Source organism: Haliaeetus leucocephalus, unplaced genomic scaffold (assembly GCF_000737465.1).
Source record: "Haliaeetus leucocephalus isolate CR32 unplaced genomic scaffold, Haliaeetus_leucocephalus-4.0 Scaffold566, whole genome shotgun sequence".
Classification (NCBI taxonomy): domain Eukaryota; kingdom Metazoa; phylum Chordata; class Aves; order Accipitriformes; family Accipitridae; genus Haliaeetus; species Haliaeetus leucocephalus.
The window spans coordinates 3,446,512-3,474,266 of NW_010973002.1; the positions used below are offsets into that span (position 1 = coordinate 3,446,512).

General features: G+C 37.6%; 1 protein-coding gene across 1 annotated transcript; it reads right to left on the reverse strand.

Moving 5' to 3' along the window:
* Positions 1 to 713: 713 nt before the first annotated feature.
* Positions 714 to 27,357, reverse strand: SP4 (Sp4 transcription factor). Its single transcript, XM_010577617.1, has 5 exons — positions 27,262 to 27,357; positions 25,217 to 26,774; positions 5,571 to 5,799; positions 5,136 to 5,335; positions 714 to 4,049 (listed from the first exon to the last, which is right to left on the reverse strand). Exons 1-5 carry the CDS (start codon positions 27,340 to 27,342, stop codon positions 3,802 to 3,804), a joined length of 2,316 nt encoding a protein of 771 aa, XP_010575919.1. The 5' UTR covers positions 27,343 to 27,357; the 3' UTR covers positions 714 to 3,801.
* Positions 27,358 to 27,755: the final 398 nt, after the last annotated feature.

The window sequence follows — 27,755 nt, forward strand, 5'->3', positions numbered from 1 at the left end:
GTACTTTCAGGTTTCCATTTATTTGTTCTATTTATTCCCTGTTTGCAATATAATCATAGCATTTCTATTATTTCTCTCTCTCTCTCAAATGGAATGATTTTTAATTTTTTTTTAATTTAAATTATTTATTTGTGTGTGTGTGTGTGTACATACTCCTTACCTTAGAAAAGTTTTTCCTTCGGTTATTCCTTTGGTGTGTTCAGGAACAACCATAACTTCCATTCGCAGGAGCTGAACAAACCCCACAGAATTCATGCTGAGCTAGAATCTGCTGGTTTAATTCCCTGCTGGGAGTCTGCCAGTTGGGAAACGCTGACCAGCAAGCACAGGTCTTAATTACACAAATCCAGAAGCTGCTGCCAACCTTTCCCCATTGAGAAGCATTTGCTTTCTAGTGTTCTTCTTGATGAACAGATTATCACTCAAACATAATTCATTGCTGTTTTATATTGTAAGTAATTAAATGAAGAAACCTTTTAAACTCAAGGGAATTTTAATAGGTTACTTGCAAAATGTTATTGCAGGCAACAACTTGTACATGATTTTAGTTCCAAACCCACCAAAAAATTATACAAATCAGCATTGTAAAAGTGTCAAATTAATGCCTTACAGGCTTTGCTGGCAGAATTAATTTCTAAATTCTAGATGCGGGGAAATGTTACTTTCATTTTTTTCCTTTTCCATTTTTTTTTTAGAAAAATTTACAAGTGAAATATTACTACAAAACTTTTTTATAAGGAATTTTTGCAAAACATTTACATTTTTACCATCAACTATTTTTCTGTTTCAAAATCATTATGTAGATTTAATACCCTATGCTGCACATCAATTCTTGCGGGATGACAATTCAGTGACATGCATAAAGAAACACCACAAGGCATTAAAATGAATACTTAAATACAAATATTGTTGCAATAAAACAGTTATAAAATTGAAAAATAGGACCTAAACATCATGCTTACTTAACTTTGACAAATTAACTTTTTTCTCCTAGATTACACACTTTTATTACTGCTCTCGTGAAAGAATGTGATAAATAATGACTTAACACCAATTTCTAATGTAATCGGCAACACATACACGAACCTAACCAAAGAAAGTATATTGTAAGAAAAAAACTATTCTAACACTGGAGTTCTACCATGGTAAATACACTTTGCACTGATAATTACAATAAAGCAAAATTTTTAACGGTGGCAAAGGGAATGAACAGTGAAATGCCATTAAACAAGATACTACTGCACATCTGTGCCCTATTACTTACAACAGCTATATCCCACTGAGTCAAATAAAGGACATTGAAATTTACGATCCTTTTAAGACAGAAAAGTGGATTCAGAATGGTATGCAGAACAGACTGTCAAAATGTTTCTAATTCCAGCGGTAAAATGTGCACCTGCTAACACAAGTTAATGTACTTGAGATGCTATGAAGCCAACCAGATTTAGATTTTGATACATCTATAATAGGGATTCATTGCAGATTAAAAATGACTTCAGTTTCCTATCTGCATACGTAAGTATGCATGAAAAAAATTATATATGAAATGGTTGTGCAGAATGCTCATAACTTCAGTTTACAAAAATTGTTAACTTCTAGGAAGTTTCTAGGAAACATGGTATTAACATTAGGAAAGTTCTTCTTTGCATAAAGAAATTTATAGCACTGATTGTGAAGCATAATGATAAAATATATATTTGACGTTTCATTTCCTATATAATAAAATTAACAGTTAATACTACCTAATGTTCATCTGTATTAAATGTAACATCTAATTGATTCTGATGTTTTAAATCCAGATACATCAGTTAAGAGTACTTTAAATAAAATATACAAAATAATGTACAAAACCCAACTAAAATTTAAAGACTCTGTTACAAGTCTACAAAAGCTTTAAGAAACTTGAAATTTATAACCACAGTGTAAAATTGTTTTTCTTTAATCTCAAAGCTTTTTATGTAAACTGAAAGTATAAAATACCTTCAGCTTAGTATTTTGCTACAAAGGGCTGGCCTAAAGTGTACACAGTGTAAACAATGATTGGTATTTCTCTTGCTTCAAAAATACAGAAAACACCACAAGATTGATAAAGTATTCAGATGAGAAGTATATGTTTTGTGAGGGAATGCACAAGGTATCTGTTATGTCTCTCAAACCAACAGCTACCAAACACATTCTTCCTTTTGTAATTTGCAGGGAAAAAAATCTTATTCTTCTTGCACTGTACTTCCTTTAGTTACATCAAAAATATTTTGGTGTATAAATTTTTTAAAAAACTGGTTATGAGAATTGTCACCAAACAACTGTATGCGTAAAAGGTTACATTTATTCCTATGGGAAGTAATTAAAAATCCTGAGTATGAAATATTTGGCCATCTTTCCTCCTTGTACATACTGGAGTTTTCACATAGAAAATGCAGTTTGTTTTTGTTGCTGTTGTTTTTCATTTCTTCTATATTCCTATTAAACTGGCACATCTGAAAATGTAACCAAACCTTTGAAATCAAAAGTTGTGTAGTAAAAACATAACTATATTCCTCTTTCCCCAGTTTGTTTTGTGGTTGGAGGCTCAATGTAAGATTTGATAGATAACATATTTATTACCAGCCCACATATTATCCTTGATGAGAAAATAAAGACAGTAATATTTTGGGGAAAAAAGAGACAATGTTTACTTTCAATACCTTTTTTTGGTTAAAATGTGATAATTAATTCTTTTCTTTGGCTATTAAGTCAAAGCATAAAGAACTCAGCACATTAACCACAATATAATAAACCAGTATTTACAGAGAGAAGATACTGGAGAATGAGCTACAACACTCAATTGTCTGATTAATTTCCATGAATTCTAACAAAATTAAAACATTTAAATACTTAAAATTGAGGTTTTATGATTCATGTTACCTACGAGTTAGAAATGGACTATGGATGTTTTAAAAAGTAATGAAATGAAATACCAAAAATTGACACGAAAGTTGCCATATTCATTTTTCATCCTACATAAAGATACCATTACTTTTGTAAAATCTAACGTTAATATCTTCCTATGATTTTATCTTTCCTACTGTATACACTAACTCTACATAACCTTAGCTCTCCAAACAAAGAGAGGAATTAGAACTCACTGATTGTCATTTATACACACTACTATAATGTAGTGGTCAAAATAAATCTGAGGTCCACCTCAGAACCACTTCGCAGCATGCATCATCCAGCTGCTTCTTGAGTAATTCCAAAACTTGAGAAAAGACGGCCAAAATCAACTGACGTGTTCTATGGACTAAGCAAAAACCTAAAATATTTCCACTGTCATTCAATCCATATTCAGTTTTGCTGTGCCTTATGGGAAAAGGATGTTCTAATGAAAATATTACAAATTTATTTTAAAAACAAAGTACCTTCATCAAATGACATTAATCCTAGTCAAGGTCCACCCTGTTTTACATTGATATTATCTGATTTTATAAACACATTAACATACAATGCTAAAATAGGGGGGGAAAGTTCATTTAAAATCATTACATGATATACAGACATATAACTAAAAAAGTACAGTATGGAAATAATATTCCCCCATCTGTTTATCCAGTACATCAATTTGCGCTGTTTGTATTTTTGAAATTTTTGTCTTGTTGCACCGGTGTACACTTCCCATGCTGACCCTCCAACCTGGAACACTTACAGAAGTCATGACTGAAAACATGATTTCCTGCTCTGTAATCCACTTTACCAGCCCACTTCCATATCCTGAAAGGTATGTAAACTTAAGTGCAGCACTAGGCGTCCATATAAATGATCCTTTCAGAATTCTTCCATGTTTGTTGAAACATTAGGGGTTGCTGGGTTTGAATCTTGAGAAATGGCAGCAACAGTGACAATTCTTGGAGAACCAAGAACCTCAGTAACTGAAGAGTCCAGTTCTCCTGAGGTAACAATAGCAAGGGCTGTTCCACCACCCTTCTTGTTCTGATGAGTTTTGACATGTTTCGAGAGATGGTCACTTCGCATAAACCTTTTAGAACATTCTGGGCACTCAAATCTCTTTTCACCTTTTTTAAAAGAAGAACAAAACCAAAATGTTACTGAAGGACAGAACTGATCATTTGAATCTGACCCTCTTCTATTCAACATTTGAAGTGTCTTTAAAAGGACACAATGTTTTCTTCTCTACCCATGTGATTTCCAGGTGTGTTCCATTCAGTCACAGGCTTTTGGCAATCTACTCTTCACTACTATAATGCTCTCAACAAATATTTGCTATGCTGTGATTATCTGGTGAGAAGTTTGAATTTCAGGTCACCAGAGAATTTTCATAAACTTCCATAAAATTGACAGAGCAGGAGAGATAAAAGCCCTGAAAAAATGACTTGATAGCAGTTTTTAAGAATACTTTTGTTATTTAGATTACAGTGATGAGAAGGGAATTTGGAAACATGAATCCCAAAGCTCGATGAGGATGTATGAAATCTACGTCAAGAGAGATAAATTCAACATACTAAAAAGTCCTGTCACTGTTCAAACGTAATTAGCGCTTAGACTTCGAGTGCTATCTTCTGATGCTATAAGTTGCAGGGGGAGATGGGGGGACACACCTTCTTGGGGCTAGAAATATGAAGACTGATAAAATTTTTGGTTTCTAAAAGGTCCATCTTCCAATCTGAACTGTTAAGAGAACTTGCTTTATCAGTTCTCACTTGAAACTTCAAGACCTCCCCAAGAAGACCAAATCTGACGTATGGACTAGGTTAAAAATTTTCTTAAGAATTGAGCTAGTTCAAGTGAGGAAATGATGACCCTGGTCCATGGCCAATCATACATCCCTGATCTAAATTTGTCAAATTTAGATCAGGCACTAGCTAATATACATCAGCTATCTGTGATGAAACGGTCATCTTTTTCTAGCATAGGTACAGAAGAACAGTTTGAACAGATCTCATTTTACTTATCTGATTTCACAATCAGCTTGAATTGATGAAAACTGAAATCTACCACTTCCTCGGTTTTAAAGTTACTTTATTTACATTTCAAAGTAGTTTTCAGAGATCCTAATAAGTGAGAACTTCAATATCACTGTCTAACCATGGCCACTATGATTCAGACTTGCTGTACTATGCATACAGAGAGGGATGACCAACCTGTGTGGGTTCTTCTATGTCTTTGTAACTCATCACTCCTTGTAAATCGCTTGCCACAAAAAATCCAGTTGCATACAAATGGTCTTTCACCGGTATGCCAGCGCAGATGTGCTCGAAGATGAGATGTCTTGCCATAAACCTTTCCACATCCTTCAATATGGCAGATATGTTGTTTCTTTTTTCCTGGCTCATTGCTGCCTCTAAAAAGATCAAATTTAAACAGGTAAGCAATTATATTCTAAAATATTAGTAGGTATTAGGAAAAATATTTCATGCTAATAGAGACAACTATAATCCCCTGTCTAAAAAGAAACATATAAACATACTTTCTAATAGAAAATATTAAAAATGTAGGCAATATAAGAAAACCTCATGCCCAAATGAGGCAATCTGTAATAAGGTGCCTAAATACATACTGATAAAATTTACATTTACCTTCCTTCTCCTTCTCTGCAATTAGGACATGAGCAGGCAACTCTTCTCAATCTCTTGCCAGGTTGCACTTCCTGGTCAGAAGCTTGCTGAGCTTGTTGCAGCTGCACTTGTGTTATCTGATCAGGACTAACAGCACCAATTGCTGCATTAGCAATGCCACCTACTGCTACAGTAACAGGAGCTATTGTGGCTTGCTGTACTTTTACTCCATCCTGTCCTTGCTGTTGACCTGTAAAATAAGAAAGTGTTTGTACCTTTTATTAGTCATTTCAATAAGTGAAATGCACAAATAAACTTCATATGTTTTATAGAACAAAAATCCACCTAAAGTTAAGGGAAGCTGCAAACCAAATATTAAATCCAGCTATTTTCCAGAAGCACTACCACAGTACTTACCTGCTAGCTTAGATAGTCTTGTTTAATGTAATTTGTTATTAGTACAAGACTGCAAATTACTGACTGATACTAAGAAACGTGAACTAGTTTAACATGTGTTTTCTTTTTCTCAAAAGCTGAGATAAATGAGAAACCATTAAACAAAATCTTACACAGAAATACTCTTAAATCTATTGCCAATTAATGTCTTCCTAATAACCTTTGAAAACATACCTACATTCAGAAAACTATAATTACCTAATTTTAAAAGTTGCTTTATGGCACATTGTCACTTCTCATACAATCTCTCCTGAATCAACACTGAACCACAAAGGAACTTACACAAAGAAAAAGAAATGTTGTAGGACTAGACTTGAAAAAGCTAGCATACCAGAGCTTTGTTGGGTTTGTTTTGTTGGTTTTTTTTTCAGGATTCTCTCCACCTGGGATGGGGTAATCCTGGTTATACACAAATATTGGGGGACAAGAGGCTGGAGAGCAGCCCCACGGAAAAAGACCTGGGGGTCTGGCTTGATGGCAAGTTGAATATGAGTCAACAGTGTGCCCTGGCAGCCAAAAGGGCCAACCATGTCTTGGGGTGCATCAAGCACAGCATAGCCAGCTGGTTGAGGGAGTTGATTGTCCCACTCTACACTGCACTAGTGCAGCCCCACCTAAAGTACTGTGTGCAGTTTTGGGTGCCTCAATATAAGAAGGACATCAAACTGTTAGAGTGTGTCCAGAGGAAGGTGACCAAGGTGGTGAAAGGTCTCGAGGGCAAGACGTACGAGCAGTGGCTGAGGTCACTTGGTTTGTTCAGCTTGGAGAAGAGAAGGCTGAGGGTGACCTCATCGCAGCCTACAACTTCCTCAAGGAGGGCAGTGGAGGGGGAGGTACAGATCTCCTCTCTCTGGTGACCAGTGATAGGACACATGGAAATGGTATGAAGCTGCGTCAGGGGAAGTTCAGATTAGACATTCGGAAAAGATTCTTCCCCGAGAGGGTGGTCAGTCACTGGAACAGCGTCCCCAGGGAAGTGGTCATAGCACCAAGCCTGTCAGAGTTCAAGGAGCGTCTGGATGATGCTCTTAGTCATATGGTTTATTTTTAAGTAGTCCTGCGAGGAGCAGGGAGTTGGACTCAATGATCCTTATGGGTCCCTTCCAACTTGAGATATTCTATGATTCCATGATTTTGTTTTGCAGAAGGGAGTATGTTTTCAGGAAGACTGGAAAAGCAGCTTGACTGAATCAAATGGAATTCTAAGATTGACTTGAATTAAGAATTCAGTTTCATTGCATAAGTCCATTAATCTCACTGGCTTGCTTAATCAAAGGAAATCAGGATTACTGTCTTGATATTAAAGCAAAATAAAGACTATTCCAATATAGGTAAGAAGCGTAGTTACTTGAGTGGCAGGGTAGTATTATGTTTGCTTAAAAAGTTAGTACTATACGATCTAAGAAAATAATGTGACAAACTAATCCTGACACAGAGATATCACTTCCAGCCGCAATGTGACAACACTGAATGCCGGTCCTGCCAGTAACAGGAATGGGACAAAATATCATTAGATGCTGCCATTTTCAAAAATTCTGTGCCTTCATACAAATGGGAAATAAGAGGAAATACTACCTACTTATTGAGAGAGTGTAATGACCAACCAGAATTCCTTAGAATAGACTATAATATTTTAAGACTTGAAAGTCCTCTGTATTGAAGCATTAATTTAAAACTTGCAAATCTCTCAGAGATAACATGATTCAGAGAGATTCAAGCGGGTACTCCAACTTACTTCTCAAGCATCCATAACAGACACCATCAATGGGGATAAGACTGTAAAGAACAGTCTCTGAAGTCTAAACCGCCTAGCTACCAAGTGAGTTCATACACAACACAGCACAGGATAATGACTACTTCATTCACACAATTGCTGAGGAGCAATATATGCTTCGACAGGCTATCTTGTATAACACCATGATAACAGCCAGAGCTGAAATCTAACACACACCACCACGTACGTGCAGATAGGTTAGGACTAAAGAACATGATATACAGAGAACCTCCAAAATTATTTGACTGTCCTCTCAGAGACCACTGTTGGCTACAGGAAATAGAATAAATCTGTCTTGTGCCTAGGTCAGTACCAGGTTATTTTCACCAGAGCCACTGACCAAATTTTCCCACTTATCTCTCTTGGTTTCCATCCAGAACTTGCACCTGACCTGCCTAGATACAAATGAATGTGAATTTCTTGTTTTCTTAAGCAGGCTACAAGTATTAACAGATGCTGAGTACTTTTGGTTCTCTGAAAAGAACAAGGATAAACCCAGAATAGATAATGATTGAATCCCACTTGCTGTTGGACAGATAGATAGTAAACAAACAAAAAAATCTAAGAAAAGTCTGGTATTTGCAGCAGAGGAACCATGGAAAAGGAATTACAGGTTTAATCTCGAGTGCAGAGTCTTCATATGTCTAGGATAGAACAAAGTCTTTCTTTTCAGAATAGCAATGTACTGGAAATAAATTTACTTCCCATATTCTAATGGGAAAGAAAAGCACTCATGAGAATACTTGAGGGAGAATATGATAGGATAAGGAGAACATTGTGGTATAAATGCAAATAGTAGTATCTAGTACTTGGGTCTAACAGTGGCAGAAGAGGACACGAGCTTCCAAAGAAAGCACTAGTCCAGGGGCAATTCCTTGTCAGGCTGTTAAGCTGCTGAAGTGCTGACCAAGTGCTATGAATAGGCAGCGTCAAAAAAGGCTGATCATTTTTGTTATATGTAATGCTCATCTTAACATGATAACGTGATTGCTTGTGTTGAAAACCAGCTGCAGTTTTTGGTTAGCCAAAGGTAAATAAATTAACAGGAAGAACTTGCGCAGCTCGCAGAGCACAAACCATGCTCTCTCTGTTAGACATACCCAAGATGCAAACTCCTTTAATTCACAGAGCAGCACTATAAATGATGAGTCTACGAACGGGCACTACAAAAGTTAAAGAGGTAACAGATATGGCCACACCTACTGCAGCCTCTTATGCTATTTTCAGTATCACTCGCGTTTTCAAGTACATTAATAAGAATTATCCTTTGTTGTTGAAGTCTGTTAGAGGGATGACTCCATCCATGTCAAAGACCTATTTTAGCAAAAAAGTCCTGGGACCTAACCAGTCTGTGGTCAGAACGCAACTGAACAGCATAATTTTCTGTCAATTTTCCCTTTCTCTCTGATTTTCTTGAATTGATATTAAAGTTTCAATGCAACTTCCCCCCCCAGGCTGCCAGACCAAGGCTTTCCAAGTAAGATGTGAATTGAGGCACTTGAACCCTGAGAAGGACAACTCCCTTTTTAATTCCATGTCTAGTACTACAGTGATGAATGTCCAGCACATAAATGTGGATTGGTCAGATCCAGCAAGAGTTATGAGGGAGCCTGTTCAGCATTTCTAAAAATCCGATATATTGTGCTGGTTCGACACAAATCAACTTTCAGTCTCTAAGTTATGAGATGACCAACCACACAAGGGTCTTCTGACACTTCTTCAGAATATCAAGTACTACTGCTGACACATACTTTATCTGCTCCAAACCTTCCCCCCCTCATGTGAGGACCAGAGGTATCTTGGAGTATAGGATACACACTGATGAGCTACAACCTTAATCTATTTATTAAAAATAATATAGTGATACATCTGAGTAGAAATTCTTCACAATAACTATAAGGTGACAATAAAAATACAAAAGAGAAAATGCCCGAAGTAAGGTTGTTCAGGCAGACAATTACATTATCCATCTGGTTTCAATTAAACAGTAATTAAATGACTGCTCTTTAGATGGCATTAACAAAGTTATTACATTTTCTAATGTGAATGTTGACTTTCTTCTTTAAATTAATCTCACAGAGATGTTATTTACACTCCCTTCCCTTGGATTCCACTTACTAAATTCAAAACAGAAGGTTCTGAAACTCTCAAAATATCACACGGATAGCCTTATTTAAAGATCCAGTCCACAAAATTCAATAAGCAAATCTCTACTTTTTCAGGCAATAGGGTAATTGAAAGAAGCATAAATATCTGATAAATATTCTTTGCCAGAGATTTACATAGTTATCAGAAAACACTGGGAAGTTCAGTAATGTAATTCCTGGACTTAATTTTTGTTTTTAACTCCTGAAAGAGCATCCAAACAAGCTAGCACACTAGTAGTATACAGGATAGAAAGAAATGCATCTATTCTCATTTTAAAGTTGTTAAACATAAAACTCTTTATTCTTGTTCTTTGACAGTAAAATGAATGTATTTTAGACCAGCTGAAAAAATCTTTTCTCTTGAAGAAAAATCAGAAAATTTTCACAAAACAACTGACAGAACATGGCCTGGTCTAAATCTCAAAGTGAATCTGCTATAGTCTTGAGTTGCATGGGATTTTGATTTTTTTAAACTATATCCTAGAATCCACTACAGATTACTAAGGGCTTTAACTTTTACATCAATTATACTTGTTAAGGGAAGACAGAGGAATTTCATTTTTTTTTAAATCAAGTTTACTGAGGAAAAGATACTGAGCAAACTTAATTGCTGATATGAGTTTGTCTGCAGCCTACAAAATTAAATCAGGGCAACTTCTAAAAGTTTATTAAAAAAATTAGGCTTTTTCAATAGAGAGGATCTAGATATAAATTAGCTTTTTGTTTGAAACAAACCCTGCTTATTCTGAAAACAGGTGGCTGAGATAATGTTATCCATACAGGAACATAATGACCTCCTGACACTTTCTAGATGGAGAAAAAAGATCTAGTAAAAAGAAACCATATGACTTCTTACTAGGGGCATTAAAAAACTGTTTAAAGCCTTCCAGAAATTCTGCTACAATCATGAGATCACTTGACACTGCTTCTTCCTGACATACTCCAAACCACAAGACCTGATATCACTATACTTCACCATTCATAATCAAACCTTTCAGTAACAAGAACTCTCATGTTTCAACACAGATTTCAGAAAGAGGTCTAAACAAATCATTACATGAGGGAACAAAGTCACACTTCAGTTCACCTATGTTATTCCATATGAGTTGTCAAAGCAGTCACTGCACATTTACACTTGCTTTTAGAAGATAAAAAGTTTTTCTCAAGTTCCCACAATTTCTTTAATAGTGAATTCCTGTAATTGTGAAATATTCTTGATTAATAAAAATCATCACTGAACTTGTGTATGACTGAACTTTATTGTACATGCTGTCAGGTTACAACATTAAGTTAAAACAAAATGTTAGCGTACAAAATAACACTGATACCAACTACTCCATTGCATTTAATTTTCTTTCAGGTCTAAGTTCTCTCTTTCTTTTGGATAGTAACGATTTATTTGATCACAGGACAACATGCAAGCAACAAGGCAACCTGATAGGGTATTTATTTTGCAAATGAAGTGCAGTAAGATTCTCACTCATTGCAATATTACATATATGATTACGACTGAATGTAATTAAGAATAACATTATAGAAATTTTTAAAGCTTCTCAAATAGAAAAACCTGCATGATTTTAGTCACTAATCTTTCCCATTTAAGCAGTTAAGTAAATGCATTACTTATTATCACAAGATACAGGATTATCAAGATAAAGGATTGCACATCCTTTGTTCTTCAGCATCACTTAATCAGCTTTCCAATTTTGCAGTAAAACTGCATCTTAGGAGTTACAACTCATATACACTTTCCCATACATATGAATCTGTAACACATTCACGCAAGAAAACTAAACAATTTTAAGTAATTAATATGAAGCCAAATAATACACATATATACACACACATATCTCTCAATCAATTTTAGGCTTCAAAGCTAATTTGCAAAATAACAACTCCTATAACACCACCTGGATGATTAAAGAAAGCTAATGCATGGTACCTAGGAAGTACTTTCCTACAGAGCGACTGACCACTGAATATCATGGTTATTAGGCTTAGCCATCCATCATAAGTCAAAACAAGTTTCCTTTCACTACACATTGCACCTGCATTCCTATCCTTGTTCACATGAAGCAGCAAGCATGAAAACCTACTCTTTGAGGCAAATAGGGCAGAAAGGGAAGAAAAGGACTTCACTTTAATGAATCACAGAAATCATGGGAGTCAAACTTGAGAAAAATGGATCTTGGAAGGAAGAGAAATTTAAGACTACAAAACCAACACTTCTAGTTTCTGGTGCTTAGTTCCCCAGAACAATTTGTATAGATTTCCTGTTGCTGTTGTGCAACCACCATTCAACAGTCAAAAAGATGACAGCATCAATGACAGAGAGTTATCTCAGTAGTGTGCACCTTACTGCAAAATCTGAGGAACACTTTGCAAAAATGTACCTAGAGCCAGAGTGGCTAATATTGCAAAAAAGAAAATTTGTGCAACTGGATATTCTAAAAGTGAAAGAGAAGGTTGCAACTGATGTTCATAATTCAATGTATATTACCACAGGACAGCTAAGTAAAGTTTATGACAGCGTGCAGAGTTCCAAAGCTCTACAAGCATCAGAGCTGATGCAGCAACTCACCCATTCAACAACTTACTGATGCAAAGCAATGGGGGAAAAGAGGTTTCTTATCTTTCCCCTTCCTCTGCATACACCAAGTACAGTCAGTTTGCAAACATCCTTTACTCTAATATTCTTTTTCCACAATGACATACAGATAATTTATAGTAAGCAAATATTTATATATGTTTACATATATTTATTTTTCTATTTATTTATAATAAAATATATTTGTTTATAATAATATATTTCTATAATATAATAAAAGATAACACTTTAAGATATAGCCAAGATTTTAAAATATAAAAAAGTCTGTGGCAATAGTTTATAGTCAGAGATAATTTTTTTCCAAACAAAAACTAATAGAAAGGAGGTTTCATGCTGAAGAATGAAATACAAATCACACCTTAAAATTAAATATATGTGAAGACAACACTGAGCTTCAGTATTTACACAGAAGACAATGCAATTCAGTGCTATTTAAGTGGTACGCAGCCAATTCTGCCCTCTCTTCTACCCTGAAGCAGTGGTTTGTAAAGATTTATGAAGACACAACACGTGACAAAAGAATTCCCCAGAACAGAAACTGTACAAGAGCTGATGCAAGGGACCCACACATTCTGTAGAGAAGATCAGTTTGGAGTAGAGAGAGGAATTGGATCCACCCACCTACTACAAGAAATTTGGGTCATCAGAGCACAGCATTGTGTCCAGGTGCTACCACAAGCAGAAAGTTTCCAGTGCAAACTGCAGTATCAACTAGATATCTGTCTTTTCTACCTCCTACAGGGGCACTGCAGCAAGTTGCTATCTTTTGATCTTTTGCCTGTTGCTGACTTTGACAAGATTTGTGAGAACTTGTTATCCTTTCCTCCAAAAGCTTCCTATATCAAATGTCTTAGTGTGTTCAAAAATTACTGAACAGCATCATAATTAAGCCTAACTTCTGTGAAAAATACCACTTAAAAGCATGAGATTTAAGGCAGTAAAAAGTAAGTTTGAGGGTTTAAACACCTCAAAAACACTTAAGTCTTCTTCCTTTTGTGCAAGAATCTTACTGGCAACACAAAGACAAAACAATGCCCAAGAAGTTTCATGAAGGTACTTTCATGACTTTTCAAAAAACGTAAGGCTTTACCCAAGTGCTTTACCACAACCTGAAGTCACTTCAGTACTTTGAGACAGGAAAGAAGTTTTCCCAGCTGGTAGTATCTTTAATTAAACTGAAAGCCAGTTTTCCTTTTATTACATTATTAAACGTAGGAAAGAGCTACCACAAATACAACACAGAAAGACCTATACAGAAACAGCATAAAAATCAACACAGAGCTACAGTTTCACAAAATTTAGTCTTGCACAACCAAGCAGAGGTTTCAGTCAGAGCAAGGCAATGCCTCTGGTTGTTGTGGATACTGTGGCTTCAAACAGAAAGAAAATATGGTTAGTTTATTAGGTATTCTAAAGGAGGAGTTGGAATCAGAAAAATAACTTATTATACTGCTCTTAAGGCAAGAGACCCTTCCAAAAGACCCCTGATTTTCATTGTCATTGAAAAAACAGTCAAAAAGAAAAGTGTATTTAGGATGAGTGTTTATGAACACTTCTTTGCAGATGAACACAAGTAGTTCCCTGCATACTGAACCTTAGTTAGCTTAGTTCAGCACTTAGCAAATAGCTAACTGAAAACCCAAGTACCAGCTGTGCTGCAGAATGTCAGATGCACTGCATGGGAGCAGATCTAAGAAATGGAGGTTAAGTTTGCTTTTATGGAACACCTTCCTCCACCCCATCACTCTGCCCCAACTCTCAGGTTATTCTACAGCTTATAACCACAACAGAACACGGCCCAGCTCTTTTTTCCAACTCTTCCCCTTAACTCTGAAATAGGGATAGGACTAGAAACTTGTTGACTGTTAGTCTCCACAGTCTGACTAGAGGAGCTCAATACCTGACAAACTGTAACAACAACAACAAAAATCAAATGCCTATCTTGCACACTTCTGCTATATGGAAACTAAAATACTGGTCTCAGGAAGTGTGTTTTTTAGCATCTCAGTTCAATTTCTGTGTATTACCATGGAAATAGTAATAGCTTAATCTTGAAAGGACAGAAGGAGGCGGACACAAAAAAATGCAAGCTAAGTTTCCAGTAGTCTCTTTGGGGTTTGGGGGGTAGGGCTGGGGTTTTTTTGCTTGGGTTTTGTGGGGTTTGACTACAGTTTAGCTAGCTTACACATTTTACACTTGACTAGAAGGTTCATGAATGTCCTTGAAGTAAATAAACATTTTGGCTATGTGAAATGCTACCTTTATAGTGATCAACATAAAAGTAAATATGCCTCTATGCACAGCAGGGATTAGATAACAGGTACACACATGGAAAATGGAAAACCCTTTCAACAGAAAGGTAGATAGTTGACTAAAACTAGGTTAAGTTGTATAGCAGTTGGTAATTTATTCAGAATAAAAAAAAAAACACTGTCAAGGTGATTAAAAGTTATTATCAGGAAAAACAAGATTCATAAAACTTTAAAGACCTTTTATAGTAAGACTAAACATGAGACACAAGCCTTGGTTTTATAACAGCCTATGGGTAAACAGGCTAACCAATACAAAGACTAATTTGTTTATTATAGATGTAAAAACTGTAACTTTGTGACAGGATTCATCAGGCAAGGACCAACAAAGCTACATATTATAGAATCACAAAAGAAGGGCTATGTAAATCTCTAAGATCAAACACTTAGAAGTTCTGCCATCTTCTTCTGTAACATTGTTATCCCTTTAAAACTTAGCTTAATCTTCCTTTTTGGTTCAGAACAAACTGAAGAGCTTGATGTTCTCATCAGTTACTTCCTGATGACCAAAGAAATGAGACAACCAAGGTCCATATTTCTTAAACTTCAGTATTTTGCTCAAGGGAAAAAATCATCACTTGAAACTACTCTATAATTAAGGAATGTCAGACTTGTACCTAACAGGTATCCCAAGTGTTTTTTTGGCAGGAGAATATTAACTGATCATTTTCTGTTTACAACAAAATGATACTAGTCTGCCAATCTATTAAGACTAAATATACATGTTGGGATAACATGGTTTACCTATGACTAGCTGATCAAGGTATATGACTGTTATCCACTGTCAGTAGTATTAAACATCACTGGAAACTCCATTCTTAAGAATGGATGCATACAGAAATCCATATAACTATATCCCAAACTAACCTAAGCATGTGCCATGCTACATTTCTCAAGAGACTGCAGATGTCCAAAGCTATTATTTTGGTAAAAGTGTCAAGACAAGAACAAAATACTCATTATAAAAATTACATTTCATTATGCAGTCCTGACTACTTCTAAAGCTACTAGGCTACAGCATATAAATAAAACAACTTTTATTAATTAAAGTATCAATTAAAATTATGGACCATTAAAAAACATACTTGTTTTTCAATGATAATTGTTTATACTTGAAATTAACATTCCCCTTAAAACATGACATCCCATTCCATATATAGTTACGTTTTTCAATAATCACCAGTGCCATTAAACATTTTTAATATACTAAAACATTTAATATATTAAAACATTTAAAAATATATTAAAACATAATTGATCTATCTTATCTACCAGTGCCAAAATCATATGAAGCCAAGCACTCCATAATCTAAGCTACACTAAGGAAGCTACTGAAATCAGATTTTGAATATGTTTCTTTCCGCCCCTCCACCCACGGTGGTAATGGAAGAACAAGAAGGTTGGTTTAGTGTGGATCTAATCACCCTTAAAAAATAAATTTAAAAAAAAATACTAACAGGCTGATTAAGATGTGCCGTATCACTCAGTTTGCTTGCTTGGTATTTTCTGAACAAGAAAGTTCAGTCAATTCATTTCCTGCTCTATATGCTCTGATTTCTGACAACAGGGAATGAGAGAGGGGATAGCAAAACCTGATGTTCTCAGAGAGTGCACCTGTATTGATGAAACATTTTTATAAGACCACATACTCCAATAAGGAAATACAGTTTTACTAACATTATTCTTTGATGACTTAAGAACCTACGTTTAATTCTTGAAGTTAACAGCACAGAAACAGCTCATTAGAAACCTATTTCACCTGGCAATTATCAGCAAAGCTGGTACTCGAAATGCTTCCCCTTCCCACTTTATCTAGCAGTAATGATGAAGTCATGCCTTGCTACTCACAGGTCAGGCAGAAAAGACTTGGTTTACTGAGGCATTTTTACCAGGTTATTCTCCATAGGTAATTTAGCTGAACAGGTAGATTGCACATTCCTTATGCATCAAATTCAGGAACAGTACATTGATACTTTACTTTTAAGCTACCATCAGCAAGGCAAACATTTGTTTTCACCAGCATAGTTCTGCCACTATTTTGAATTTCAGTTTAAGAAAATCCCATAACCAAAGCAATTTTGTCATTAGAGGACTAAATGCTTCTCCTATAATTACTCTGAAGCATTTGAAAGAGGATGCCAGTGCTACAATATTTAGAACACTATGGTTCTGCAACAATTCTCAGCTCAAGGCAATCTGAGAACAGTTGCAAGTAACCTTTCATGACTTTGGAAAAAGTATGCTCAATTTCTATACTCCTCCCAACTACACCCTCAGAATGCCAAGTACACACTATGAAGTAAAAAACTAAGAAAAACTCCTGCATTTTTTCTGGTTTTGTGGAAAACAGCTCAATTCTTTTTACTTATCTTTTTACTGCAGATTCCATTGCTGCAAACACCTTGAAAGAAATAAGCTGCAAGCTGCTTGCTTACCAATGAACATCCAGGGGAACGCTGGAGGTTATTAAAAAAAAAAAGATCATGCAACCACCATCCTTCAGCTCCTTTGACTTCCACCCTTGGTATTTATATTTGCCAGTTTGCTTGTATATACTGTGGCTATTTTAAACCCTTTTCACCTTGTTACCACCTACAGGCATCCCTCCTTGCTTAGCTAACACAACTCACTGAGTTCTGTTTCTACACATGCTTACTATTACATTAAGATGAGCAAGGTGACCCACAGGTTACATGTTGTCATGAAAATGCATTTTCTTTCATTCAACAACATATGCATAATATTCTAGGACTTGAGACTAAACACCTTCCCCTCCCTCAATAACTAACATACTAACATAGAGATAATAGAAGACCTTGAGTGGTATAAAGGTGAATCAGATTGTTTAATTTAATACAGGAGTTTGAGAACATTAAATAAAAATGTGCCTTATACAACAATTAAGACAAAAATTAATGCAGACAAGTACTGAACATGTAAAAAATTTACACGGACTCAAAAAAGACAAATTCACAGAAGAAAAGAAATCTGTCAAGGATTATTTAAAAAAAAATAAAAATAAATCCCATTTCTGGCTCTGGAAGAACTGAGCTGCAGATCACTAAATGGTGGAAAGAGTACCTGAGCAGATTATTCTTGTATGCATCACCTGCAGTCAGCATCAGACAGGGTCATAAACACCTTTGACTGTTACATTCATAGAATGGTTTGGGTCAGAAGGGACCTTTAAAGATTACCTAGTTCCAACCCCTCTGCCACAGGCAGGGACACCTTCCACTAGACCAGATTGCTCAAAGCACCATCCAGCCTGGCCTTGAACACTTCCAGGGATGGGGCATCCACAACTCCTCTGGGCAACCTGTTCTAGCATCTCACCACCTTCATAGTAAAGAACTTCTTCCCTACGTTCAGTCTAAACTTACTCTTTTTCAGTTTAAAACCACTATCCCTTGTCCTGTGACTACAGGCAGACCTTGGTAAAAAGCCTCCCTCGGTCTTTCTTATAAGTTCCCTTTGTAGAAGGAAGGGCTGTAATACGGTGTCCCCAAGGCCTTCTCTTCACCAGCCTGAAGAACCCCAACTCTGTCAGCCTTTCTTCATAGGAGACATGTTCCAGCCCTCTGTGGCAGTACATCCCACCCCTCCATCCTGCCAGCAGGAAACAAAACTTCTCCAGGAAGGGAGAAGGGGAAGGAAACCCTGGAGGCTGCAGGTTGAAATTTGAACTGGCCAATTGAGATGTGCCAGGTACACCGAGGTGACCCTCCTGGCCAATAGAATTAAATGACCACAGGTCAGATTTGACAGGGGTATAAACGGGGTCCCGCCGGAGGACACGTTGGCAGTCCTCCTCAGAGCAGTGGGTCTGCAGTCGGGGCACGGCCCGAGGTAACTCCTTGAGGGAGAGAGCCCTCAGCTTTTAGGCGAGTGATACGCGCGTTTTGAGCCATCACTTTAAATCCTGGGGATTCTTAAGTCAGCTATGTAGTATTAATTCTATTTACATCCTTGAGCCTGTGGTTTTATAAAATGGTACCAGACTTCTAACTAACTTTTGCTGAAAAATAAATCTGAGTTTTAACACCTGTTGGATTTGGTTAGTCGTGCATCTGTAACACCCTCTGATCATTTTCAGGGGCCTCCTGGACACACTCTAACAGGTTTATGTCTGTCTTCCACTGGGGACCTCAGAACTAGACACAGTACTACAGATGGGGTCTCACAACAGTGGAGAAGAGGGAGAGAATCACAGCCCTTGACCTGCTGGCCTCACTTCTCTTTATGCAGCCCAGGATACAATTGGCTTTCTGGGCTGCAAGCGCACATTACTGGCTCATATCTAATTTTTCATCTGCCAATATTCCCAGGTTTTTCTCCACAGGGCTGCTCTCAATCCATTCATCATCCAGTCTGTACTGATATTGGGAATTGCCCCAACCCAGGTGCAGGACCTTGCACTTGGCCTTGCTGAACTACATGAGGTTCACATTGGCCCACTTCTCAAGCTTGTCAAAGTCCCTCTGGATGGCATCCCTTCCCTCAAGTATATCAACTCCACCACTCAGCTTGGTGTCATCTGAAAACCTGCTGAGGGTGTGCTCAATCCCACTATGTCATTAATAAAGATACTGAACAGTACTAGTCCCAGTACAGACCCACTAAGGACACCACTGATTACTGATCTCCATTTGGAGATTGAGCCATTGACAGCAACTATTTGAATGTGGCCATCCAGCCAATTCCTTATTCATCGAATAGTCCATCCATAAAACCAACATCCATCCAAAAAGTATGTCTCCAAGGCTATTGTGTGGGACCATGTCAAAGGCCTTACGTAAGTCACAGTAGATGATATCACCTGGTCTTCCCTTACCTACCAACACAGTCACTCCATTGTAGAAGGCCACCAGATTAGTCAGCTTCACAAAGGGCAAATCATGTCTACGTTGGCTGTCTCTAATCGCCTGTCACCCACATGTCTTGACATAGCTTCCAGGAAGATCTGTTCCATGACCTTACCAGGCAGAGAGGTGAGGCTGACTGGTTGGTAGTTCCCAGGGTCCTCCTTTTTAAAAATGGGTGTGAAGTTTTCCTTTTTCCAGTCACTATTCCTGAGTTTCATGCATTTAATCTTATGTATCATTTTATTCCTGTTTAAAGAATTTGGTAGAATGTTTCAAACTCCTCTGCAAAGTTTGAGCCAGAGTGGTAGTAATATCTAAACAATGTCTTCAGTCTTTGAACAGCAAGTCATAAAACTAGTGACTGTCACACAAGGAGAGTTAATAAAGAAGGGAAGAGAAAGCCTCGAAGACAGGCTGAAGTAGGATGCAGACAAATAAGAAAAGGCAAGACAAAGCAGGAGGAGACCTGGAGGTACTGACAAATTGCATAGCTACTAACAGTAGTGCAACGGAAGCAGCTGGTCAGAGAGAAATATGCCTTAGTAACTCACATTACTACAGACTATGAAACAGAAGGGCAAGGTTCATTACATTTTTAAAGCGCACCAGTAAGAATATTTGGTATTGGACTTCATTGTCATTAATAACTATTTTAGAGTCCACAGCACATCCCTGCAAGACTTAAAACTCTCTGGTTCCAGTATTGCCAGGCAACAGACTGTTCCACTGAACAGAAGTCATTCCTCCAGGTTATTTTGGTGGATGAACTCCAAATTCCCCGTAATTCAGGCCATGTCACCACTCAGATAAAATGGCTTGAACTTGAGTTGCAGGATGATGGAATCTGGTGACTTTTGCCTAAAGCAACTAACAAAGCTTGGATTAAGTATACATAAAATACAAATAATATTTTTCACTATTTTTAAACCAAAAGTGTCTCATATGCTTTTGCATGGGACAAACACCTTCATCATCATGTAAAAAAATTACTTCAAGATGTATACTTAAGGTAGATACAAGTCTGATTTATTACTTTTTTTTTTTTTCCATAAGAAACAGGGAATTATTCTGAAAAGACATCATCTCCACCACCACCACTAGATTCCCACTGTCAGCAAAAACAATGAACAAATTCAGAAAAAGCTTGTGACCTCTTCTGAAGGCTCCAGTGGAAGAAATCCTACAGGCAGAACACAAAACTTTTACAGGGAAGCCATTAATATGCAGCATTTCATTACAGTTTAACTGGTCTGTTTTCTCTCACCCCATACTCTTCAGCATCCATAAATGTGCACATTCCATGCTATTCCTAAAACAAATATACTCCAAGCCCAATGTGTTGATGGACAACGAAACTTAGCCCACCAAAAGGAAACAGTCTTATGAACTATATATTTTTCTTAGAACTATCTAGTACTAAAACAAGTTCCTTCTACATAGTCACTTATGTTGTCAATTAACACATCCGGCCAAATACAAGGGCCTGAAAATAAGCTTTAAAAAGGCAAAGGATACCTTATTTTAAGAAGGGGATGGGGGGCGGGGAGGGGGAACAGGACAGGAATCCTTTGAACTTGCATCTACAGCTATCACAGCAGAACCTTTGAAAAAAAGGCAAGGGAACTGTGCAGGACCTGCTTGTCCCCAAGCTCATTGAGCCTAAATTCAGGAAGTCATCACCTATTAACATTAAAGGCTATCCCGTTCCACAGGGGATCATGTATAACACAACAATTCACACTGCACAGAAGAAATGCCATTTATTTTGTACAGAACTAGCTTGCTTAAAGGCCATGACAGGTACTGGTCTCATAGCAAGGCAGGTATTTGTAGATCCCTGCATGTTCAAGTAAACACGGCTGCTTTTATGTTGTCCGTTGTTTGATTAGCTCTTAATTAACTGTTTAAAGCTCTGTTTTTAAGGCTCAGATACTTAGTTTCTATCTTCCCATCCAGATTTCTTCTGTACATTTAATTACTCCTTTGTCTGACAGTTTGTACATCTTCTGAGCAAAATTTCACAGAATCATAGAGTGGTGTAGACTGGAAGGGACCTCTAAAGGTCATCTGGTCCAACCACCCTGCTCAAGCAGGGCCACCTACAGCAGGTTGTCCAGGACCACGTCCAGACAGCTATCTCCAAAGATGCAGAGTCCACAAACTCTCTGGGCAACCTGTGTCAGTGCTCAGTCACTCTCACAGTAAAAAAGTAATTTTCCTTTACATCACTGATATCGAATGAGTTTTCCCTCAGGCCAGAAAGTGAAAAGGTGTGAGAACTTCTCTACTTTGCCCTGCTTTTTGACCACACACAACATACAACCCAAAGTGTGATACTTACCAAGAGCAACGTTTGAACTTTTAACTAAAAAAATACAACAAGAAGACCCAAACACATTTACTTATCTTGCTTGGTTTACAGTAGTGCCTACATACCTTGGGACCAGAGACTCTGAGTAACAAAGGTTATAAAAAGCAGACCAAAATATAATATTTACTTGAAGATTTTAATATTTTTCTTCCCAATGTGAAATTTGTCTCTTTTGGAATTTAAAATGCATTTGACACAACAACAACAATAAAAAAACAAAAAAAGATACTTTCCCAAAATAGTTCTATAGCTTAACATTTCCGTAGTAATTTTAAGCTAAGAATTTTTGTTATTTGCAGTTAGAGTTCTATTGCTTTACGATTTCATTTACTACTGAAAAACTAAGAGAAAGGTACCTAAATTACCCCATTGTAGAAACAACTAGAAAAACCAATGTTCATGGAACAGAAATACAACACAAATAAAAGAACAGTTATTTCAGACAAATACTTATTGTGATTATTTTTTTTTCCCCATGAAACTCTGCTAGCTTGATCAGTTGGGTTTGCTTGAAGGACAAAGTAACTTTTTTTCCCCTAACAAAGTTAGGGCACCTGAATCAATGCATGGGATGAGTCCTTCACTCAGTCTTTCCCTGACACTTTCTGAACATCTCCCATATGGCTCATTTCTAACACCTACTACTGCTCATTTGTAGTGAAGGATCCACTTCCGGACAGTTCAATTAATGTACAAAAGAGTTCACACCGACAAGGTCAGGTACTGCAGAAAAAGAATGGAAATACCAGTCTGCAGATGTTGAGGTAACTGAGTGGTTTATTTTTTTAAAAAGGTTTCCTGTAACAATAATAGCAAAAACCATTTCAAATATAAAACAGCAAATCTGAGGAAGTTAATAGCCCTGATCAAGACAGCTTATTCCTTATAAGTGATAAGCAGAATTTAGACTTTGGCATGTTTGTAATTTTCTATTTCATAACCATTCTTTCCTTGAATACTTAATACAGCATTAAGGACTGCACACCATGCTCTTCACTCTCCTTTCCATGCCACCATGTCTACCATACCCAGAGTGTAGCATCAGGAAGTTTCACAGGAGAGAAATGGAGATAAATAAGAGAAAGAAATTATAACTAATCTCTCACATTCTGACAGCTTGTTCTTGCTCCATAACCTCAAGCCTTGGGGAACAGAAATAGTACCTTATATACAAAGGGATGGAGAAAATGTCGGAGGATTCACTGGTGCTAGCATAAAATTAAAAGTGCTATGGAAACAGCCAAAAGGCCTATCTGGAAGAAGACAAAAAATTAAAAAAAAAAAAAAAAAAAAAAAAAAAAAAAAAAAGGGAGGGGGGAATTCAATGGTCACAAAGCTTAAGTTTAGTTAACATATGAACCCTGCATGACTAAAGTACGGTCCTGGAGAAGCCAAGCCTGTGACTCATTCCCCTTCTTTCATTCTCAGTTACAAATCTCAACCCCTTTATTTTCCAGAAGACATCAAATGCAATCAGAGGTGCAGTCAAGATAACTGACCAAGATGATATTCAGAATCTTTTGTTCTAATACCTATTAGTGTGTACTAAACAGTTGTACACCATTAGTAAGCTGGAAAAAAACTGCATACAGAAAGGTTCTTCATGCACCCCCAAATCTAGGTCGTTCCCAAAGCAGGCTTCCTAGAAGAGTTCCCTAGAGAGAAGCAGGGACTTCTCTCTAACAACAGCAGTCAGTCAGCACCTTCCCATGAAGAAGTTTTTCCAAGACAAATTGGACTGCAAGATATTGTAGCAGCTCATCAGCTCCAGATAACTGAACCATTTTGAACCATTACAGCTAAACATAAGGTCAAGATTTTAATTCTGATTACCCAGATTAACATTTCTGTAACACTCCTTAAGTAAGTCGGGTTTAGTGCATCCAACCCAACTTAGTATTTCAACATGCCATGAAGTGCCAAAGAGTACCATAGCAGATGAAATTCTCCCAGTGGCAAATTTCTTATTACCAAACTATGTTTACTTGCTTCAAAAGTGTTTCAATTAAAGGGAACAATCCTTTGTCCAGTTAAACATGTCTCATCTTTGCATACAATTACAAAAAAACCAGATTAAGAGTCAATATGATACTAACATTTGTTTATGCAGACTGGACAATAGTAAAAAAATGAGTTTTTCCTTACAATTTTATATTAAAAAAATCTGTGCCTATAGTCAGGTTGCTTTTAGGACAAGAGTTTATTGTAACTATTACAACACAAGACTTTTACTTGTATGAAATAAAACCAAGCTCATGTAAGCAGTTATCAAACTGGCAGAGAAAACCCCTAAATCAAGTTTTATCTGAACTGTTAAAAATTTGCAAGTTTTACATACAGACTTGCCCTTATGGGACACTGCAGAGACCTTGCACAGAATTTACTTTAGAACTAAGCTCCGTTATCCAGCCTGAAGCCTCTTAATTGCTCCTTTCCCAACTATTAGACCAGCATAACCAAACAGGCATTTCATAATACATATCAAAACTTCATCATCAAGTACTGAGGTAAAGTTACCAGTTTATTTTTTTAAAAAGACAAGCCACAGGAACTATGCTGTGCACAAGCATACCTTATTCCACCCAACCTCTTCGCAGAGCTCAAACTTTTAAGGGAACAACTTTAGGAGCTAGCGCAGAATACAACACATAGCTCCATAAAAATGCATGCCATGACACAAGATATCCCAGCTCACATACTGTCACTTTTCTCATCCTACATCCCCCATGCAGAGATTAGGAATACTGCCTGGTTGGAAAAAGCTTTTTGTTGTTGTTTAAACATATCAAAGCTCTAACAGTAAAGTCTCACGTTCACTCCCGAAGCCTACAAGTCTTTAATAAGATGGAGAACAGGATCATTTAAGGATAGTTTATCAAATACAAACAGTTCCATTTCAATTGATGCAACTGATAATATTAGCTCTACGTTTAGAAGTGTCAGCTATTTTAAAATCTGAATTTTAGTGATAAGTATAAGGTATTTTCTTACAGTTAACATTTATTACAGAAGATCCTGAAAAAAGTATTAGTTTAAAACTGTCTGGTGTTCTTGCAATAGTAAATAACAAAACAAACCAAACAAACAACACCCTCCCCTCCTGCCAAATAAACTCAAAACTTTGTCAGACCACTCACCCGCAACACTGGTAATGGTAACAGGAACTCCTTGAACTTGAACACCTGCAGCACCCAGGTTGGCAACACTTACTGTTTGAAGATTAGGTACTGAAGCAAGCTGGGCAGCGTTCAGAGTGATGGGGGTACCAGCAACAGCCACTGGTGCAATCTGGGCAATGGTTGTGCCACCACTTGAAGACACAGGGGTAATGGTTAGTTGTTGGGGTAACCCAGCATTCTGAACTTGAAGATTTGAAAGGCTTTGCAGATTCTGAACCTGTACAGTTTGCCAGCTGATCTGCCCTGATGGTGTTAAAGTTGGAGCCCTGATGAGCACCTGAGTTGGACTCACTGCCTGCAGCTGAACGTTCTGCAAAGGCTGCTGCTGGATGGTCTGTATAGTCTGCCCTGACTGGAGCTGAAATGACTGTGGAGGAATGGCCTGAATAATCTGCTGTTGAGGCTGCTGGATCTGTATCTGCTGCAGAATAGGCTGACCTACGATTTGAACCTGCTGAAGGGAACCCGACTGATCCTGGACATTCTGTAGTCCATTGGACTGAAGCTGACTGGAGCTCTGGGCTTCGGAGTCTGCAGCAGTTGTTTGAGGTTCTTCAGTTGTCTGCTCTGAACTGCTGCCTGCTGTGCTTGTGTATTGGCCTGTTTCTGCAGAGCTTACTAGCGTGTCACTGCTAGTTAGAGATGTTGAGGCAGTGGTCGTAGAGGTGGAAGATGAGGAAGGAGACTCTGGCATTGTACTAACAGAAGCAGAAGTGACAGGTGTGGATGCTAGCTGATTTCCATTGGAAACTCCACTCTCAGTAGACTGGCCAACTTGACCCGAACCTCCTCCAGCCGCCACGTTGTTTATCACAGGCAATGCTAAGGTTACCCCACCAATGTTTATAGGTAACGTTGTTACAACTTGCGCCTGAGTACCAGGAATAGTTTGCAGTTGCAGTGGTATGGAAACACCAGGCCTAATTTGGACTGGAACTGTCTGATTTGCTAGGTTTTGAGCAATAACATTCCCCGAAGCTGTCCTGTTTGCAGTTGTGAGGATAGCTTGATTATTCCCTGCAGGAATAAGCTGAATTTGACCCTGTATATCTTGTAGACCAGTAGCATTAGATGGATTGATTTGAAGTTGTTGACCTTCCGTTGTCTGAATCTGTGGGATCACTTGGTATTGGACGCTACCGCTTGGATTTTGTACTTGAATGACTTGGAATTGTCCAGGGGTTGTTGCAGAAGAATTGCCCGATTTGGTTTTTGAAGGAGATGTACTTCCATTGTTACTGCTGGAGGGACTTGCTGCACTCGAGGCAACAGAAGATCCTTGTTGAGGAACATTATTTTCTTTTGAAGCTGAAGGAGCAGCGGCAACAAGCTGCCAAGCGTTTCCAGCAAGCTGAGTTGTTACCAATTCTAACTGCTGTGGCTGATTCTGAAGCTGCACCAAACCTTGATTTGGATCTATAATAATCTGCTGCTGTCCAGTTCCTTGATTCTCACCAGGAGTTCCTATTTTGCTGCAAGTGGCTGCTAGTAAAGCGAGAGGTGAAGGCTGAGAATCCTATCCGTAAAGAAAGAAAACAGAACAGATTCAGGAGAAGAGCACGAGTATGAACCATCAGAAGTAAGCATTAAGGTTTACACAGGAAGCAGGAAAAAAAAAAAAGTGCTTCTGCATAGACACAGATGATACAGCTCTGAATAAGGAAGTATGTATTTCTGTAAATAATCTTTAAGCATAAAGCCCTCGATTGTCAATAAATGTGACAGCCAGGACCTCAACTGCATCCTCAATCCAGTCTTTTTTTTTTTTTTGCTAAAATAAAGAAAAAATTTAAAAATGCTCCTATTACATGGAAAGCAGCTGATCACTGCAAAATGCAATCAAAAAAAAAAACATGTCCAGGCAATAAAACTACTGCACCCAACCAACTACATTTCATCCAACCCAAAGAAAGATGCCCTGAGCAGGAAATGCTGTTAGCTGAACATTTCATTTTAAATGCTAATAGTTTGGGCACTTCCCTGTTCGGGTGTGTGTGCTTTACCTGTGAGCCTCCAGTTTTCCCTTTTTTATTATTATTGTTGTTATTCTCTGCCTCGGGAGATTTTTCTCCCTCTGTGGGCATAGTTTCCTCCTTCTTTTGATCTGCAAAAATATCAAGTGTAACAGGTTAATTATTCACCTTCATTTATACAATAACAAAACCTACGAGCATATCCTTTTTGGTTCCCAGGTTGTCGCCTTTACCTCTTCAAAAAAACAACAGTGCAAATCATTATTACAAAAGAACGAGTCCCAAGAAACGTGGTTTGAAACCCAACCCATGGGGGCTGGAGAGTTAACACCCAGAAAGGGGAGGTTTGGTTTCCTCTCCCAGAGACAGCAGGAAAAAACCACCCACAAACCCTCCTCCTCCTCCTGCCCCCTAAAGCATCGACGGCCACTGAGTGGCCGTCGATGCTTTAGGGGGCAGGAGGAGGGTTGTGCATGGGAGGGAAAGAGGGAGGAAAAGAGGAATGAAGGAGGGAGGGATGTGCA